Below are 20,120 nucleotides of genomic sequence, written 5' to 3'. Positions count from 1 at the left end.
CGGGGCTGCGAGCCAAGCTGGGAGGCGGGCGGTCCAGGAGGGATGCTGCAGCCCCCGCCTCAATTCCAGACCCTCTGTCGGCGCGGGGGCGGGCTCTCTGGTTTTCCCAGCGTCCCTTCCGCTAAAAGTCTCAAAGACTTCCGGCGCGGCTGACGTCTCCAGCGTTCCTTCCTACGTAAACTCCAGGCGGGGCCTGCGGGACCCTGGGTGGTGAGCTGTGTTAATTTTTAGGCGGAGACTGTTCGATGAAGAAAGATCTAAGAAAGGATCTGGACGGGCAGGTACGTGCTCACCGAACTGCCACTTCCGGGCCTTTGCCTCCTCGGGAAAGCCGGCCGGAGAGACTGGGCCTTGCCCGGAGCGCCATTTTGGTAAATGGCACCATTCATCCGATTGCTTAATCCAAAAATGTTGGTCGGAGTCGTTCTTGGGTCCTCCTTTTCCTTCGCGTCCTACATAACAATGAATCTGTAGACCCTGTCGGCTCTACTTTCAAAACAAATCCAGAACCAGACCGCCTCACTCCCTTGTTTACAACTCTCCTATGACTTGCCACTGCGAACTCCTTATCATTACTTCCTTTCTCATCTCTGTACTCCAACCACTCTTTCTTCCTGAACCTCCAATAAGTCAAGCTTGTTCCCACTTTAGGAAATGATTCTCACTATTTCCTTTGCCTGCAGATCTCTGCTGCCAACTTTGCATGGAGAGCTTCTTGTCATTTTAGGTTTCAGCTCAAACATCAGGTCCTTAGTGAAGCCTTCTCTGGCTACCCAATCACTTTTACTTCACATACTGTATTTGCTAACATTTAGCACCTCCTGTGTGCCAGGCAGTGTTCTAGATGCTGAGGATGCACAGGTGGACAAAGGAAAATCCCTGCTTTCTTGGTGTTGGTGACCAATCAGGGATGGACAAACAATGCAATCAGAGGTAGTGAGCAAACGGAACTTAGTAAAAGAGATTAGAGACGTGGTGGGAAGGGCATTGTAAGGACGTTGGAGTTTGAGTAAGTTGAGAAGCGTTTGGAGACTGGTCTAGTTTTCTAATAGTTACCTTCCTGGCTCTTACATGAGGAGGCCAGTTAGTGTCCTTCAATAATTCACTCAAGAAATGATGGTGGCTTGAATGGAGTTGGTCGTGAAAGTGGTGTAAAGTGATCTGATCTGATTGTATTTCAAAAACAAAGTTGGTAGGGTTTTCTGAGAGACTGTGCAATAGTGTGAAAGAATAAGGGGTCAAGAAGAAGCCCAAAGATTTTTTTTCTCTGAATAACAGAAAGAATAAAAATGCCATTTATGCAAGTGGAACTAGGCGGGGGCTGCAGCATCCCTCCTGGACCGCAGGTAAGGAAGACTGGGGAAAAACAAGAGTTTGGTTTTGAACAGCTGCATTTGAACAACCTATTAGCCTTCCCACAGAAGCTATCCAGTAGACAGTTGGATATGTGAATTTGGAGTTCAGGAGAGAGGCCCAGCCTTGAGATATAAATTGGAGTCAGTTAGTGTATAGTATTCTCAATATAAATTTCCCTTTATTTATGATTACCTTTTTCAAATATTTACAAAAGTTGAGAAAATTATGAACCCCCATGTATTTTAACAATCAGCTTCAGCAATTCCCAACTAGTAACCAATCTAGTTTCACATGTATTATCACAGTTATTCTCAGGAAATTTAGTTTTTAAATTCTTGGGACTAGATGAGATTACCTAGAGGGCGAGTGTAGATAAAGCGATTCAATAATTAAAGTTTGGGATGGAGGGTAAGGAGAATCCCCAGCAAAGGAAATTGAGAAGTTTCATGTTTCACTGATAGTTTCATGTTTTTAAATGTGTTTACTTATTTAGTGTCGCTCTTCTCTTACTAGAATATAAGCGTCAAAAGAGCAGGGATAGTAACTGTTTTCATTAAGACTGGCATCCGCAACACTATTCTATGTGCCAGGCATAGAATAGTTAAGAATGTCTAAAGGCGAAAACTGAAAAGGATTTAGAGTGAGGGGAGGCCATTTTGGGGTGGTGGGTAAGGTATGTGTGGAGACTGTAAGGCAGGGAAGGGCATGAGTCATTGGTGGAACTAGGCAAAGCCCGTTGTAGCCAGAGCAGGTTATATGAGGGAGAGTGTTGTCTGAGATGAGCCTAGATTGGTAGGGGAATTAAGGAGACAAATTCCTTTCCAGTCCTCTCTACATCCCTACTAGGTAGATGCTGTCATCGAATTTTAGAAATTAGAAAATTAGAACTCAGAAGTTTAATATCTTGCCCAGGTTCACATACTTGCACTCAGCTACACCATGATCCAAAGCCAGTGTCTTTCCCAGTGTTTCATGTTGCCTCTTTGTTACCTGTAACATTGGCTTTATAAAAGAAAGAATGCACTATGTTGGTTGTAGTGTGTCCATTTTGACAAGATTTGGCCACAGTAGCAATTTGTATATTTCTTCTGGCTCACTAAAATAGGTTTCTCTTGGTAGTTATTTCTTCTAAGAAAGGGAATTTGCATAGCTCAAACATTTAGGGGACAAGAAAAGAACGAAGTGTTTATAACTGAAGTTATTAGCATACAGCTTGGTTGTACCGGTGCTTTTTTGGTATCAACTTACCGTAAGTTTGCATGGCTTGCCCTCTAATTCAGGTTTTTGCTCAAATGCTACTGCCTCAGACTTTACCTACCCTCTGTGTTTTAAAGATCCCCTCCATCACCCTGGCTCCTTACTCTGTTTGTCTTCATAATCTCTTTTACCATCTGACTTAAAAAAAAAAAAATTTATTTGCTTACCTTCTGTCTCTCCCCATTGGAATGCAAACTCTAAGAAAGAAGAGACTTTTTCTTTTGCATTCACTGCTATATCCCCAGTATCTAGAACAATGCCTGCTAACTAAATACTATTTATTGAATGAATGAGTGAATGAATGGATAGCTTGGGCTACTGGGCCCCTGCTCATTTGCATGATTGATTAACTTCAAGTTTACTTCAAGTAGGAATCAAAGACTTGGACAATGTTGTTTCTCCCTTGCTCACTTCCTAGGAAATAGTTAACTGAAAGGAATCTGCCCCACTGCTACAACCAAACCAGATGCCTTCTTCGACTTCACCAGACCAAGGAAATGACCTGGAGGCCTCTCTTTTAAGATTTTCAGACTTGGATTTGAAAGACACAAGTATTATCAATCCCAGTAGCAGTCTTAAAGCAGAGCTAGATGTCAATACAAAGAAGAAATATTCATTTGCAAAGAAAAAGGTAAAATTGCTAAAATTGCTGTTGATGTTTCAGGATCATGTGTGTATAGTTAATGCCGGTAGATCTGGAAGTAGCTCATCAAGGTTGTCCTCCAGGGAGAGGAGAGATAGTGAGACAGTAGGCTGTTGCCATGCTCAAAGTAAGGTCTCCTCAGCACCATTACCAGTGATCTTAATTCTGTGCCAGGCAAAGGAGACTCGTAGGCAAGGTGTGGCTCTGGAACACGTGTGGTGAGGTACAGATCCTAGACAGATGGGCTGGATTCCTTTCGCCACCCTGGGTTATGGGAAGAAACCCAGGAGACCGAGTCACAGGGAGAACAGACAGGCAGTAGGGCAGCTGCTATCTGAGACTCCTGATCTGATCCAGCTGATATAAAGCTTACTAATAAAACTGTTACTCTTCACGTTCTTCTACCGAATAGTAGAAACTGGAAACCGCTGTGGGAAGATAATAGAAGAAATTTCACTGAGGCTTCCATTAGCCTCAAACCTAAGGTTATTTCACAGTGACAATTTGAAATGTAATTGCAGGCATTTGCCCTTTTTGTCAAAACCAAAGAAGTTCCAGCACCATCTTATAAATGCAAAGAAATATGGTGGAAATGCTGTCAGCAACTGTTCACGGGCCCCACTAGCATCCATAGACACGTGGCAACACAGCACGCTGATGAGATTTGGCACCAGACTGCTTCTGTTTTAGAGCAGCTCGCTGTGGCATCGAGCACCTCAAAGAGCCTTAAGTCTGCCGACAAAAGGAACCCCCCGAAAGAGTGCCTTACTCGAAACCATGAAGTGTCTGCTTGGCTCCCTGACATTAGTTGCTTTAGCCCTGATGAGCTGATAAGGTAAGAATTTCATTCTGTACTTTTGTTTTAATTTAAAAAATGTTTTTTTTCAGCCACAGTGAGATATCACTAAAATGGCAAGATCTTAAAGGCACAGAATTTCTCTACAGGCCTAAGCAAGGGTGATAAACATGTACTGTGTGTAATAGAAGATTATAGTCTATGCAGTAGCAGGTACCCACACAGCTGGTAATGTAGCCAGGTTTCTTGAAAGCCATTCTGCATCTTATCTTTAGGGAGAAGTAAAGAACAGAAAATTATATTATTTTCAAAGAGAATAGGAAGGCCCAGAAACATTAATGATTCCTCTACCCTGAATAATATCATTGCTTAAAAATTTTTTTTAGTTACCAAATGTGGCTTTCTGAGCTTTAGAAAGGATGTTAACTTTTAGAACTGAGGTATAGGATTAAGAGGTTTAGACTCTGCCTTTGAAAAACTTACCAAATTATACTACAGAATTCTAGAGGACGGATTTCTGGTTTTAAGCAATTCCTGAATTTGGTGAATAGAAAATGTCACTAGTATTTAGTGCCAAATTCACCTTGTTTATCAGAAAGAAAAGGAGAAAGGAAGAGAATTGAACTTGGAGTCAGACTTGAGCGAGTTGCTAAAATTTGTTGTGCCTTCATTTCCTCGCTTTTAAAATTGGAATAATAATGTCTGCTCTGCCTATCATACAGTATTGCTGTATGAGTTCTCTAAAATGATGATGGTACAAGCACTTGTGAACTATAAAGTGCTTTATAAATGTGGCCTCATTTAGGTATGGTCCTGCATTTCAAGGAATTTGCTTTCTAGTTAGAAAAACAAAGAAAAGGGCATGAAACAATTAGCAGAAGATATGAGACAAAGTATATAATTATTAGTTAAGTTGTATGGTTCAGATAATTTGTTACAGGAGTTTAGAGAAAAGAAAATAGATAGGCTCTGAAATAGAGAAAAGGCTTTGGAGGAAGCTGAAATATGATGAGGGTATTGAGAGATTTAGACTCCAGAGCTGGACAGGACCTTAATTATCATCCTCTATAGCATTCTCTAAAATACATCTGTGCAACATTATTGTAGAGGATGCTAGCAGGTATTGAAAAGAGGTACTAAAGACAAATAAGTTTGGAAGCACTAGTTTAAAATGTTCTTTATTACAGGATTTCTCAGAGTCTTCAATAGATAAGGGGCTTTTACTGGGACTGAAAGAGGGAAAAACTGCCTGTAGGATTTCTCAAAGGTGATTTCAAAGAACAGCTTCAGAGCACACTTTTGGGAAATGCAGCTTATTTCATTTCTCCAGTTTTACAGATGAGGAAATCAAGGCTCAGAAATGATAAGTGACCTGCCCGGATCCCACAAGTTAGTATAAGACAGCACAGTGCAATAGAAAGGGTATATGGGTTCTAGTGTCAGAAATCTGGTGTTTTGAGTCCTGATTGTCACTTGTAGCTGTCTCACCTGTAAGGAATTGACTTCAGTTTACTTAGCTATAAAGTGCAGATATGTTCTTCTTTAGAGCAAATACAGACAGATAGGAGTTGCTTCTCATTTTAGGAGAACAATAGTAGGTGCAAAGGCAGGCATGAATTGCTCCACCTAGGCCTTCCCTGCCGCGATCTGGTTATAGTTGGTGAACTTAGGCCAGTGATTCAGATGCCCTTTCTCTGTGGTTTTCTTTTTACAGTGGCGAGGGCAGTGATGAAGGAGAGGTGTTACTTTATTACTGCTATCGTGACCTGGAGGACCCCCACTGGATCTGTGCCTGGCAGACAGCTCTGTGTCGGCACCTGCACCTCACAGGCAAGGTAACACCTTCTTCCACGCCCCCTCCTTCACTAGGCTGCTCTGGCCTCCAACTTGGATTGGAGAGGCTGTGCTCTTTATTTTTATTTTTTTATTGATTTCAGAGAGGAAGGGAGAGAGAGAGATAGAAATATCAATTATGAGAGAGAATCATTGATTGGCTACCTACTACACGTCTCCTACTGGGGATCGAGCCCGCAACCCAGGCATGTGCCTTTGACTGAAACTGAACCCGGGACCTTTTAGTCTGCAGGCCAATGCTCTATCCACTGAGCCAGACCGGCTAGGGTAAGGCTGTGCTCTTTACAAAGAGATTTGCTGTTGAGTTTTTAGAAATTAGCAAACTCCTGTGAGGCATATAAGTAGAATACTAAGTAGCTATTAACATGGTGTTTTATAAGAATATATAATGGCATAGACCAGGGGTCAGCAAACTTTTTCTTAAAGAGCCAAATAGTAAATATTTTAGGATTTGCACAAAGAAACGACTCAACCCTGCCTTTGTAACATGAAAACAACTGTAGATAATTAGGTAAATGGATGGGTATGCCTATGTTCCTGCAAAAGCAGGCATAATTTCCCTTGGCATAGGGAAATGTTGATATAGTACCTAGAAAAACATTTTATAGAACTGTACATAGAGGTGTGATTCCAAGTTTCTTCTTAATTTTCCTAGAACATGCCAGGGCCTTTACCATTTCATGGTACTGACATTTGCTATTTTCTTTCCCTCTAGAATGCTTTTTCCCTAGATCTTCACATGGCTCATTCCTCACTTCAAATCTCTGCTCAGATGTTATCTTCTCAGAACTCTAATCTGAAGAGGTCCTTTTGTAAGCCTCATCACTTTCTATCCCTTCTAGTCAAAGAATTTACTACTATCTGAAAGTATAGTCTTTAATTTGTTATATCTGTCCCATATAGAATGTAAACTTCATGAAGACAAGAACTTGGTCTTAATTGATGTATTGTCAGTGCACAGGGCTTAGCACATAGCAGACAGTGTATGTTCAGAGAATGTTGAATAAAGGAATGAATATGTGTTTGTAACAAAAGCACAAGTGTTTGTGTGTATAAAGATGGAGAGTAGTAGACATCGAAGTGTTAATTATGACTCTCTACCAGAGGATTATGGGTGGTTTTTCTTTTTTAAAAATATCCTTGATGATTACATATCTGTTCATGTATATGTATATTATATATTTTTAAAAATTTAAAAAGTGAGTTAGGTTCCCTCTGGGATCCCCTCTAGTTATGACGCTGTACTGTCTATGTGTAATCTTTCCCACTCATGTCCCAGGTTTTAATTTGCTTTGGCAATCATTTGATCAGTCAGCGACATTTTCCACATCCATGTTTGCTAACAGATAGTGGACTGAAAGCTTCATTCAGTTCATCACCCAGTCCTGCCATTTCTACCTCTAAAATGTCCCTTGACTCCATTCACTCTGTCCTACACTTCCACCACTTTAGACCAAGCCCCACCCTCTTACCTGGTCCATTTCAATAGCTTGCAAACTATTCTCCATTCTTCTATCCCTGCCTGCCATTTCTGTACACAGCAGCCAGAATGATCTTCAAAGGTAAATAAAATCATATTAGCCCTCCTCAAAATCTTTCAGTGGCTATCCAGTGCATTTAGTGTAAAACCCAAATTGTTAACATGCCCTTAGGTTCCTGCATGATTTGGACCCTTCTTACCTTCTTTCCGCTTATCTGATACCATTCTTCTTTCAGTTTCTTGGAGCCCACAAAGTCTTTTTGTGTTTTTGGGCCTTTTTATAAGAAAAGTCTTTAAGGAACTCTCCCATACTAGTACTCGGTTTCTCCTGTGTAATTTTCCCTCAATCTTCACTTCTCAAAGAGATCTTTCTTGACCTTCAATCAATTTCATTTTTCAAAATATACTCTCTTATAGCATCTTGTAGTTATTTTTTATAGCGCTTGTGTTTGTAACTTTTATCTTAATATCTGTGACTTCCCTTAGTCTATAAGCTCCAAGAGCGCAAGAACTTTATTTTTTCCCAACCACTATATCCCTAATTCTCAGTACAGTTCCTTGTGCATAATAAAAAATTTAGTAAACATTTGTGAATGAATACATTTGTCACCATGTCTATTTAGAGAGCATCTTAAAAGATGGGCATTCTCATAGTAAAACTGAATGTACAAAATATGAAATCAATCTCTTTCCTTGGTTTAGGGGCAGATTTTTATTCTTGGCCCAACCTGAGGTGAACTAACAGTGAGGGTCCCTAACCACAAGGTGGCAGTACCTGCCTAGATCATAGGTCTAAATTCTAAGGTTTCCATGATACATGAAGAGTTTACTGAGATAGTTTTCTGCTGGTAGGAGATTTGTCAGGATGTTGGCATTTAGGTAGAAAAGAGGAGAACTTGAAAATTCTGGAATTATGGAAGGAAGCTTCTTGTTCCTATGGCTATACATTCATTATTCCCGAAAGATACATAAGGGAATGCATTGGAGACTTTGGAAAGGAAAAATTACAAGATTTATAGCCAATAAGATCTGGTTTTGAATCCCAGATCTACACCTACCAACCTGTGCTCTTGGACAAATTACTTGATTTCTCTGAGCTTCTGTTTCCTTTTCTGTTGAGTGGGGATTATGACATCTACCTTTCAGGAATATATTATAAAGCTCCTGTCTCATAGTAGGTGCTCAGTAAATGCTAACTGTTGCTCTTCATCTCTGAGGTTTAAGGCCTTTCTCACCAAGAAGCTACTTTGAAGATTTCTGTTAAAGAATCCTAGTGATTGAAAGTCTAGCGGATGAGTTTAGAGATTGTTCTGCCCCAATTGTATAGGGAGTGGATGTGCTTGTTTTTATTTGGGTTCTGAGATTTAAAATAACAGGAAAGAATATACTAACCTACCCAAAAGACAGTTACGTACAAGTATGTACCTCTTCATCATATCTGTCACAGTAATAACAGCTTTAGGGTAGAGTTCCTGACTCATCCTGGTTTAGCTCTTTTTCTATGTAATCCCTTAAAAATATAGAAGTTGAATCACTTAATCAAAAAATTCTCTCCAAATATGGTTTAGAGGGAAGTTTCAGGTTTAGTGGGAGAGTAGACAGTTAATATTACTCATAGTAAAAATAAATAATGTTTACACTTTAAACATTGATCCGTCAATACTGTTAGACATACACAGCAATGGACATTCATTTTTAATGATCTCTACCCTTTTCATAAGTTTATTAAAATAACAAGTAGTAAAAAATGTATTATTGTATTACTATTATTGCAATAGTAATAGTTATCTCAATTTTGAAATAAAGCCTAATAAATAATTTTGTTAAATTGGAAAAAATGTGTATATATAAGCTGGTGATAGGTATAGTAGTCTCTGCAGATGGCGTGTACTTCCGACTCTCTTCTCCCGGCCGAGAACAGGCTTCACTAGGCTCCAGTACTCCCTCAAGGACTGGATGTGACCCAGAATGCTCATCATGGAACTCTGCACAGCCACTACTAGTGAGCTGGCGTGGGCTTGTAAATGAATCCCATTTATATCCATGCCCTAAAAGAACTGAATCAAGTGTCTCAGCCAATGGAGTATCATCTCTGGGCCCTGAAAAGGGGGAGCCTTTAAAAATTTTAAAATTCTAATGCATTGGGAGGTATCATTGTTATACAGGTAGTAGTAACACTATAGGACCTTAAATTACCTTTCCAGAGAATACCGTGATATAGGTAAGTGTTGCACTTTTCTCTAGAGAGCTCAGCACCCTCTAAAGATGATACATCTTTAAACTCATCCAAGGATTTTGTAGCACCAACACAGCTAACTTTGCAGGGTCCCCAGAGCATTGCCTCTTAAGGCAGGGGCCTTAATCCAAGCTCTAATGTCTCCTAACCAGTGAAGCATTTTAAAAAGAGTACAGATTTGAGAAGCCAGAAAACCTCAGATGTGGACACATCTGTTTGTTCATTCATTTGTTCAACAGATACATATTGAATGCCTACTATGAAGCAGGTGTTCTAGGCACTGGTTATGCAACAGTGAACCAAACACACACTCCTCCTGCAGCTTTGTATTCCAGTGGGTGGGTTTGCAATGGTGGGCTTTCCCCAAACACCATGCAGAGATGCATTCACCCCATTCCCAGTCCTCAGGTGTGCTCTGTGCTTTAGAACTTGGGGAGTCTCTCCCCAGCAGTGGTTTTCATTGTTCTCATTTTCCTCTGTTTTATCAAGATAAAGAAATTATATAAAGAAGTAAAAGATAAAGAAGTAAAATAATTTCCTCAGGGCACTTTGCAAGGAAGTGGCAAAACTGAATCTTGATTCTAGATCTGCTGACCTGGATTAAACTCAAAATGTGGTTCTCTGGCCATTGGACAACTGGAGCTCCCTAGCAAATGGGGCTTTAATTTCATGCTCTTATTCAGCACACATTAACCAAGTACCTCATCTGAACTTAGGGAGTGCCGTTTTAGAAAACACAGGTATCTTTGTGGTAACACTTTGGTGTCCACAGCAGTGTCTTGTGTTTCCTGTTCAACTCACTGATACACTTGAGCCTGTTCTGCCCTGGGAAGATTTAAACTGCATTCCCTTTCTCTCACCATCTTGTGTCTCAGGTGCGAATTGCTACCGAAGGAATCAACGGGACAGTTGGTGGAAGCAAATTGGCCACCAGACTCTATGTGGAAGTCATGCTTTCCTGCCCATTGTTTAAGGATTATCTGTGTGAGGATGACTTTAAGGTAAGAGAAATTGAAAAGGAAATGGCTCTAGAGCCATGCCTCGGTGCCTCTTCCTGCTGTAGGTTATGAAGAGAGGGCAGTATAGAGAAATAAGCAGTGCCAGGTAACTACCCTTCCCCGTTACCAGGTGACAAGGTAGTGTGTTGGAAGGATGTGCTGGTTCCAGTTCTTCCACTGAGTCGCCATGTGGTCTTGGACAAGTTAGTGCCCTCTCTGGACCTCAGTCTCCCTTCTTAAAGAATAAGGTTGACACAATCTAAATTCTGAAACTTAGATGTGTTTGCTTATTTGGGAGATTGCCTGGCTATCTCGGTAAACCTGGAATGATCAGATCAGCACTTCACACAGGGAACAAGGTTGCTCTTACAGCTCAGGTGCTTTATCATAATAGGTGATAAAGGTGGTGGGAAATACCTTGGTATTGTTAGTGCTGGTGGTGATAGGTAAAGAGAGGTCATTGCTCCAGGACAAAAGCTGGGATGTGATCTTACATGTTGAAATTGCTCAGCGGTGTTTCAATTTTAAATGCTATTGCTATAGAAACACCTTTTCAGTGTAACATTTCTGAACATGGTAAATATGCAGTAAGTACCAAATATGAGAATTATTTTATAATACCATAGCTGTAGTATTAAGAAGTCTCAAATTAGAAAAACCTGTTTTAATGGGAAAAGGGAATTATGGCTAGACTGTTCCAGAAAATTCAACATTATCTGCTTTGTTTCTCATTGGCTAGACCAGCAAAGGAGGAGCTTGCTGTTTTCCAGAGTTGCGTGTTGGTGTATTTGAAGAAATTGTGCCTATGGGGATCAGTCCCAATAAGATCTCCTATAAAAAGCCTGGTATGCTTGCTTTTAGAAGGACAAAACAATAGACATATGTGAAGGTTAGACACATCAATCAGCTAGAGTTGTGATGAATCCTTTCATTAAAATAGCTGTGGGTGGCTAACATTTGGGTCTTTTAATGCTTAAATTGGTCTTCTCTTTGGAGATTCCCCCTCAGAATGGCTTATTCTTGATGACGGTTTGGCAAGAAGTCGTTTCCTCTTTAAAGATAGCAGTTTTGGAAGAGTGCAGTTCTTATTGTGAATAGTTTATCAACTAATTTTTTGGTTTGATTTTAGGAATCCATTTAACCCCAGGTGAATTTCATAAAGAAGTAGAAAAGTTTTTGTCTCAGGCAAATCAAGAACAAAGTGATACTATCCTCCTGGACTGCAGAAACTTCTATGAAAGCAAAATAGTAAGAACCAGAATTGAGTCCCCACAGTATGGCATGTTCCCCAAGGGAATGTGTGTGCCCATCAGTGGTCAAGTCCCTTGGATCTCTTCCCACTGCTAGCAGCTGCAGAGAAAAACCCAAGCCTTTCAATGCAGGATCTGATGAGAAAGCCTAAGAAAATAGGAATTACAGACATATTGGCGAATAATGTGCGTTCTGGCTCCCATGTGCCTACCCTTGACACATGTCAAGGATCTTGTAAACTTTGCTTTGGGCAGCCTCTCCAGTTCCCCTGAAGACTGGGAAGGTGACTCACAGCTCGCCAGCTGTGTCTCTTAAGTTCCAGATCTTGAAGTTGAAAGGTTCAGAGTGGGATGAGAACAGCAACTAGCTGGTGCTTCCTTGCCAAGGAAGATGGTGGGGGAGGGGAGGGTGTGTGTGACAGAAAAAAGCATACCAGGTATATATTTTTTTTTACCATTTTCCTTCTATCCCACACTGTAGGGACGCTTCCAGGGCTGCTTAGCCCCAGACATCAGGAAATTCAGTTACTTCCCTAGCTACGTTGACAAAAACCTAGAACTTTTCAGAGAGAAGAGGGTACTGATGTATTGCACTGGGGGCATCCGTTGTGAGCGGGGTTCTGCTTACCTCAAAGCCAAGGTGAGTCACCCTCCTTGGGGCACCATAGGCCTGGCCGTGAAGAAGGCATAGTCCACAGCATGTGTGGAGCTCCCTCCCCCCTTCATTCCCTCTCCCATCCTGGCCAGCCAAGTGTTTATTTTCCCCTGGTATGGTTTCAGCTTGGAGTTTATAAGTACAAAATACAAAGTTCTTAAATCTCAAGATGTGAAAAACACTCAGTCTTAGAAACTCATCAGGTACAAACGGGAAAGATTAGTTAACGTTTCCCTTTGCCTAATACTTTTGCTTGATCCTGAGAAGAGCAAATTCAGTAACATTACATGTCCCAACAGGTGTCTTTCTATATTTAGGGGGTGGCAAAAATAGTTGAGCTTCCAGAATCTAGAGAGTGAAGGCCCTGACTGCTGTCATCACCCATCGCTCCCCTCCCCCCCACGCAAGATCTGGCCAGTTGCTTCCTTGCGCCCTTGGTCAGCAGTTTCTCAGTGTCCTGCAGTGGGAGCCAGGAGCCACCCTTGGGCATCCTCACCACGTGCCACTCCTCTGTAGAGCTTCTTCCTGACCTGAATCTCCTGCTGTTTTTCCACACATAGGGAGTGTGCAAGGAAGTGTTCCAGCTCAAGGGTGGCATCCACAAGTACCTGGAAGAGTTTCCTGACGGTTTTTACAAAGGGAAATTGTTTGTTTTCGATGAGCGTTATGCCTTGTCCTACAACAGTGACATAGTGTCAGGTAGGTCAGCACAAGCCTAGAACCTAAACTCACGATTAGGCACACTCTGTATGAACCATGCTGGAAGGCAGGCCGGCACTGATTCTGTGAAGAATAAAACTGGGAGAAGGAGTGCGTGGCACCACCACTGCCCAACAGAGTTGGAGATGTAGCGGTACAGCAGAGCCAGGAGGCCTGTGTTGGGATCCTGGCTTCACCATTTACTTGTTAGAGTCCTAAAAATGGAGATAATGTCCCTAGCTCTCTGCCTGCTCGGCAATGAACTAATAGGCTAAATCAGGGTTCTTCACCTGGGGTCAATATGTAGAATTCGGGAATTCTGTGAATTTGGATAGGAATAATTTATTTTCATAACCTCTCACTAAATGTAACACTACCATCAATTATGAATATAAGCAACAAATCAGTAGTATTAGATGTACCTTTGACTTTGTCAGTAGAAATCAGTATTTTCATAGATTACAGTTGCTACCTGTATCTCAAAATCGTATTTATGTTCATCATTGCTTCAAAATGGAAAGAGCTATCAGGCCCACCACTAATTCTTATTATTTAATGTGCTAAAATCTTTCTATATTCCAGATTTTTAAAAATATTTTAATATTTTGTATTTCTATATAATTGCTTTCCTTTGTAATCCTATGTAGTTTATTTTATGCATTTAAAAATATATATTTCTAAGAGTTCATAGTCTTCACTAGACTGCCAAGTAAATCCCTGGCACAGAGGAAAAGACTCCCCTAGTTTAGATGGTCTATGGACACATGTGGTCTTGCACTTTTGCATGGTGGGTGGGGCATTCCAAGGTGGGAGCTGGACCTAGGGCCAAGGCCAGAGGCAGGGGTGGCCACAGGAAGCGGTGGCCACAGGAAGCGGTGGCCACAGGAAATGTGTGGTTTGACTAGTTTTGAGTCCACACTAAAATGTGGTACCAAATGAAGGCAGTCCGTGGAGAAGAATGGAAATAGTCCTTTAGCAAAAGGGCTCTTGATGCCACGGTCTTGAGCAGGAAAGGTCACGGGCAGACATCCCTAGTGGCTACTGTAGTTTCTAGAATGGGGATCAGAGACTGAGATTGCATGACTATTCACATAATAAATAAGATAGGAGTTGGATTGTCCTCTTTCCTTCTTAATCTTTAATTAGTTTGGATAGTCTTGTATTTGTGTCTGCTATTAAAAGCTATATTGCACATCTGTTTTGGAGCTAGGTGGAGTATAAAGGGAAGAGAGAAGGCCTAAAGGTATCTTAGATAAGCTAGGTAAAGAGACTTGAAGAAGGATGTTACCAATGGTAACAGGAGTCAGTAGGAAAAAACCCGCTGAGAAAGTAGGTAAGTATGATTTTTAGGAATCCCAGTGGCAAGTGTCTGTTAGCAACAAACAGCAGGAGAACCTCAGGCCTGGGGAAGAGGGATGCAGAGCTGAGTCTAGATGTGGGATCATCTACATTCAGGTATGTTGTCTCCCAATGAAAAAGGGAGTAATCTAAAGGAAAAAGATGGTTGAACAAGAGGGTGGTTGGCTCGCTTTGAAATAGTTAATGAAAGAGAGAAGCATTACTATTTGTTTCTAAATGGGAAAAGGAAAAGTGGATTGGTGAATGCTGGAATCAGGAAGACAATTTCTGGAAGCAACCTCTCCCCCCAAAAAGTGGGGATGAGGAGTGTTTTTTGTTAGAAGATAGGAGACTTACTATTTAGAAATCTTCCCCAGATGCAACAGGATATATTTGATTCTAATGAGCTAAGAGTTATATTTAGGAACTGGAGAAGTGCGTGTGTTTATAACAAAGATTGTTCTTCCGTCCCCAGAATGTTCATACTGTGGAGCCCCATGGGACCAGTATAAACTCTGCTCCACTCCCCAGTGCCGCCAGCTCGTCTTGACCTGCCCCGCCTGTCAAGGACAAGGACTCACAGCCTGTTGTATCACATGTCAAGACAAAGGGAGCAGGCCAGCTTCAAGCCCTACCCAGAACAGCTTTAAAGAGGAATGTGACTGTACAGCCCGACGGCCACGCATACCCAGTGAACTTCCACAGCAGGCGCTACCCACCCTGAGCCCAGAGCCAAGACCTGATGTTGCTGAGGATGGGCCCTGCTTGTGTGAGCGGCACCGGCAGCATTTCCCTGAGGCTTCACAAAGCTAGGTTCGAGGCAGCCATGTATCTGGGAATAGCCAGGCTGCAGCAACAGAGAAATGGGGAACTTGGGTGCTGGCCAATGACACCGTGGCAAACTGGCCACCTATTGGCCACTTATACTTCATAAGAGAGAAGAGGGAGTTGGTGCTGACCACTTACCTGAGACATTCTGACTCAGAAGATGCTAGAGCACTGGAAAAGGTGAGCTGTGTGGGATCCCATAGCAGCTGAGGAATAGAGCCTTGATCCTGGCGACCAGGTCATGCCTTTTCTGTGCCAGGTGTCAGGGCTGCTAGCAATCATTTTTCTTGTCATCATACCTGTCTGTCCTGATGGCAAAAGTGTGAAAGCTGTGACCCTGGAAGTAGACTCCTTGGAACAAGTCCTATTAGTCCCCTGCCATCCACCCCAACCCTCACCTCGTCTGTTAGCCTGAGTGCACTAGACCGGGATCTATAAACTACGGCATTTGGCCCATCTCCTGCTTTTGTAAATAAAGCTTCATTGGAATAGCCACACCCATTTTTTAACATATGATTTAAGACAGACTTAACCTTTTGCACTCGGATGTCGAGTGTGACTCGACACGGTTAGCATCGGTAGCAGCTCGTATGTCGAATTGTATTGAATGTATCAATAATTTGAAATATAAAAAAATCCAAATAAATAAATTTGTATGAAAAGAAACTCCAGTTTTTTATTCTACTGCCACGCTTTGTAAAATCTGGGGTATTTAAAAAATTAAATCCCGAGTAGAATAAAGGAATCGAGAAAAAAGCAAGCGAGTGCAAAGGGTTAAGTATTTACAACAGAAAAGTTATGGCCTGAAAAACCTATATTTATTATCTGTTCCTTTACAGAAAAAAATTGCCACCTTTTGGTCTAAACCACAAGCTCGACTGATTGAACAGATGGTCATAAAGATGTGGCTCACCTTCATTTTTTATTGATTTGGTTTTTAACAGAGATCTTCCCCTAGTAGTCTCTGCTTTCCCTAGCAGCCACCACACTTTGCTTTTAAGTATTTTCTTTGAGGGATTCAGATTAGCTTGATGACACATAGGGGCAGTTTTTACACCAGTGGTTTGGGATACAAGACATTCTGAGTGAGGTCATTCAGCACTGCCGTGGTTTCCCGGCCTTGTCGGGTGTGTGTCCCTGTCACACAGGTCCCAAAAAACACATACGCAGCCATTCATAGACCAACAGATTTAATGTTAAATTGCAGTTTCCAGTGATGCAGAATACAGCTGCAATTGTGTTTCAAGGAGAAGCCGGTGGTGCCACTCCTGGGTCCATCTGCAGCCTCGTAGACACTCTTCCACAGAGGTGGCTCCACCTCTGGTTACCCTGCACAGTCACGGCATCACAGTTCAGTGTGCAAGACTTCTCCTTTCTCGTCAAAAGCCTCTCTGCTCAGTGCTCTGCAGCAGTCTGTTCGTCAGCTCTTTGGCCTGGCCTTGATCAGAAGATTTATCCTATCACTCATGAATGTAACTTCCCAAGCAACAGAAATACTAGCTCGACTGGCACTGTGGTATGTTAAAAGGCACAAGGGCATGGTGGCTTCACATTTTTGCTGGATCCCAAGAAGTGCACATGATGTTAAAGGGATGCGGCAGAGATACCAAAATTACGTTTTCAGAATCATCATCTTGGGATAGTTTGGCCAGGGTTTCCTATCTTTACTATCTGGGTCTTCCCCATTGGCTTTCAGAGGCTTAACTTTTTAATTAAGATTAGCAGTGACATGTATAGTAAGTGCTGCCACATGTAGTTGCAAGTCTGTCAGCATAGACTGGAAATTTATCCCTCTAACGTTTGACTTCAAGTAAGCCATTAGCCCACTGTGCGATACAGAAAGGTGTTTCCAAGTATTTGGCCACAGGGTTTCATATCCACCATAAGGTTAGCATTCGATAAAGGAAAACATTCTGACTCCGGTGTTAAATTATAAATAAACCCCAGATGCCATAAAGAACACTCAAGGAGCTGTTTGTTGCCTGGGATTGGTAAAGACAAGATCGTTTTTGAAACTTGGAATTTCCTCATATCCAGCAAAAGGAATCTCGTGTTCTTTGATTCCTGGCAGAGCTCAGTGGCTTCAGTCTTTCTGTCTTTCTTGAGGGGAAAAATTGTGTTCTTGATCCAGTAATCAATTTGGCAACTTTAATATTGAGGTTCTTGGATTTAAAGGAGGGTTAATAAAAAAAACCTGTTGTGCTGGCTAAATAGCCGAGATCAAATTTGTAATAAAGTATTGTATAATGCTTCTCTACCGTGCGGAAGAGTGTGCTGTTTGTTCGTGCGTTACACAGTCAATACACCTGAAACACCACATAGCAAGGCCACCAAAACCAGGCTCTCGGGGGTAAGTCACTGCTGCTGTAACGTCATCTTCAGGAAGATCTGCTGGTCCAGGGGCTTCTTAGTTTTTAAACAATAACCAGATGGAACTTCTGTGACTAAAGAAAAACTTCACATTAACCATAGTTTATAAAATCTCAACTGTAACCACTAGTTATCCTAAAACCTTTGTGCATAAAGAACTGAACCACAAAAGGGTTTGTGCCGGCATTCTGCCTTCTGGCTTCCACCGCAGAGCACAGAGTATCAGTAGGACGTGTCCAGTTCAAAGGCGTGGTCATCACCGCCACGCACTAGACTCCACTCCGGCACTTGGGAATGATGGGCCCAGTCAAGTCTGCGAGCCTCCTCTTCCTCACTGGAAAGGAATGGAGATGAGATGTAAGCCAGTTGTCCCTGTGCGCCAGGAACCACCTCTGGCTCAGAAAGTGCTGTGAGCTTCTCGCTAACTCTTTGGTTAGCAGAGTCTGAAACCAGTTGTTTCTAAAGGATAGTTATGCGTGGGTTGTGTAACGGCCCTCCAAATTGTCAGCATTCACTGATGAGGGTCTGTGGTAATGTAGATTCATTCATAAATTACTTCTAAATCGCTGGCCTACAGATATAAAACGCCTTTATCCAGCTCCACTATTTTAACTTTATGTACAGAGGCCCTACAGCCGAAGATCCCTAGTCCACTTCAGATAAGAGTTAAGTCAGTCTTCTTAATGAGACTAGGGTCTTAACTGCTGGGTACGTTTCCCTTGGCTTTCTCGGAGCTCCTGGCCTCCCTCCTGACTATGTAAACAACAGTGTCTACCCTAAGATTCCCCTGCATTATCTGTCCCCTCAGGGTTAACCCTGACATTTTCCCAGATGCAAAACATAAGCTCAAACGCAATCACAGAACAGAGTAGTGAAAAGCCATAAAGAAGAAAACACTAGCCAGGAGGTTGCAGGCTGGAGGCATTAGCTTACAGGACCACGGGACAGGGAAGGGGTTCCCTTGGTTGTAACAAGGGAGAGTGTTTTGAAATGAATTAAGTGTCTGCCGATGAAGACCAAGCAGCAAGCTAGATCAGCCATGAGAGGAAGAAGTCTGTAGAGCTGGAAGGTGGCAGTCGGGGCTGCTGGTGTGGCAGACAGGAAGCGGAGGAAAAAGGTCTATATACTTGGATATCTTCCAGTTCCCGAGCCGGACAGTAGACCTGCAGCCAACAGACTGATGAATACGAGCTGCAACAAGAACCGAATCAGCGTGTGCAATCACGGAGCCTATAAAGCAGAACCACCTAGGAAGGTGCAGTCCTCAGGTTGTGGCTGGGAGCTGGGGGAGGGGCGTGGGGCACAGGGCACCCAGTATGGGGCCCAGAGTTCAGCTGGTGCCTGAGCTCCTACACACCCCTTCGCCCCCATCCGGAGAAGAATAAATGCAAATCAATGGGCAATCTCCTGATGAGAAAACACTGTGGAACTATCAGAAGGTCCAACAGCTTGGGGTTAGATGTGGAGAAACAAAAACCCAAAGAGTGGAGGAGGTTCACCTGAGGTCACCAAAGGGTTTATGATTCAGGGGTGGGGAACGCCCTGCCCGTGGGCCGTATACGGCCTGTGAAATCATTTGGTCTGGCCCTGCCACGGCAGTAGGGATGAGTTAATTAAATGTCTGACCAAGTACAGCAGGCTAATTTTTAAGTTGATCATTCTGTATGGCCCTCGAATGATGTCATAAATATCCAAATGGTTCTTGGCAGAGAAAAGGTTCCCCATCCCTGGTTACGTGAACAGAGCTTCAGGCATGTCCATGTTACCTGTGCAAGCATGCCCAGCAGGGCAGCCTCTTTACGCCTCTTGCACGCAACGCCTCATTGCAGACCTCCACAATTCTGGAATGTCGGTGTTGTCACCATTTCCATATGACGGACGAGGAAAGAAGGGCAGAGAGAGGGTACACTTCCGGCTCAAAGCACCACAGCTGGTGCCAGAGAGAACCAAGGCTTGTGCCTCAGTCCAGCGCCTCTCTCACTACAACCCGAGCCCACCACGTGGGTTTTACACATCCACAGCTCATCTGGTCCTCACAGGAGCATTAGCTCCGTTTCCCTGGACAAGGAAAGAGCCAGGGTCCTGAGAGCTGGTGGCAGAGTCAGGACTGGAACCTGGGTCCCCAGCCCAAGCTCAGGGTACAGAAAAGGATCCCGTGTTTCTTTCCCCGCTGCATGCCCTCACTGCGTACCCTGGCCTGGGGCTGGGCCGAGTTCCCCTGCACTGACGTTGCAGGGACTGGGTGAGGAGAGGGGGAGGCACTCACTCACTAGTACTCAATATTCTTTCCCCCCATTTTAAGGAAATTGAGGCCAAGAGAGGGAATAACATGCTCCAATTCATGAGAATAAGTGACAGAA

The 20,120-nt window shown here is 42.7% G+C and overlaps 2 protein-coding genes across 4 annotated transcripts in view; one reads left to right on the top strand and one right to left on the bottom strand.

The window, feature by feature from the left end:
- Window positions 1-102: 102 nt before the first annotated feature.
- On the top strand, window positions 103-17,644 carry TSTD2 (thiosulfate sulfurtransferase like domain containing 2). 2 transcript variants are annotated; one of them, XM_008141876.3, is made up of 10 exons: window positions 103-281; window positions 3,032-3,244; window positions 3,778-4,091; window positions 5,767-5,887; window positions 10,498-10,623; window positions 11,360-11,465; window positions 11,750-11,868; window positions 12,352-12,510; window positions 13,086-13,224; window positions 15,038-17,644. In XM_008141876.3, the coding sequence occupies exons 2-10, from the start codon at window positions 3,080-3,082 to the stop codon at window positions 15,373-15,375; spliced, it is 1,587 nt and encodes a 528-aa protein (XP_008140098.2). In that variant the 5' UTR covers window positions 103-281; window positions 3,032-3,079; the 3' UTR covers window positions 15,376-17,644. The 2 variants fall into 2 exon arrangements, with proteins under 2 accessions (XP_008140098.2, XP_054583082.1); XM_054727107.1 differs by lacking the exons at window positions 11,360-11,465; window positions 11,750-11,868.
- TMOD1 (tropomodulin 1) overlaps window positions 16,564-20,120 on the bottom strand; it is a 74,748-nt gene continuing 71,191 nt past the window's right edge. For both annotated transcript variants that reach the window (XM_054727110.1, XM_054727109.1), the window contains exon 10: window positions 16,564-18,094. In XM_054727110.1, coding sequence (XP_054583085.1) covers window positions 18,030-18,094 — 65 coding nt within the window. In that variant the 3' untranslated portion in view covers window positions 16,564-18,029. The remainder of the gene's footprint in view (window positions 18,095-20,120) is intronic.

The sequence above is a fragment of the Eptesicus fuscus genome, chromosome 15, assembly GCF_027574615.1.
Source record: "Eptesicus fuscus isolate TK198812 chromosome 15, DD_ASM_mEF_20220401, whole genome shotgun sequence".
Lineage (NCBI taxonomy): Eukaryota > Metazoa > Chordata > Mammalia > Chiroptera > Vespertilionidae > Eptesicus > Eptesicus fuscus.
Note: the sequence above shows the minus strand (reverse complement) of the source record. Positions and strands in the feature narration are given on the sequence as shown.

Bases quoted from the DNA above. Each gene is read 5' to 3' on its own strand.
- TSTD2 (XM_008141876.3), top strand. From the start codon at position 3,080: ATGCCTTCTTCGACTTCACCAGACCAAGGAAATGACCTGGAGGCCTCT. The intron at 5,888-10,497 runs GTAACACCTTCT...CTTGTGTCTCAG, and splicing joins ACCTGCACCTCACAGGCAAG to GTGCGAATTGCTACCGAAGG. The intron at 13,225-15,037 runs GTAGGTCAGCAC...TTCCGTCCCCAG, and splicing joins CAACAGTGACATAGTGTCAG to AATGTTCATACTGTGGAGCC.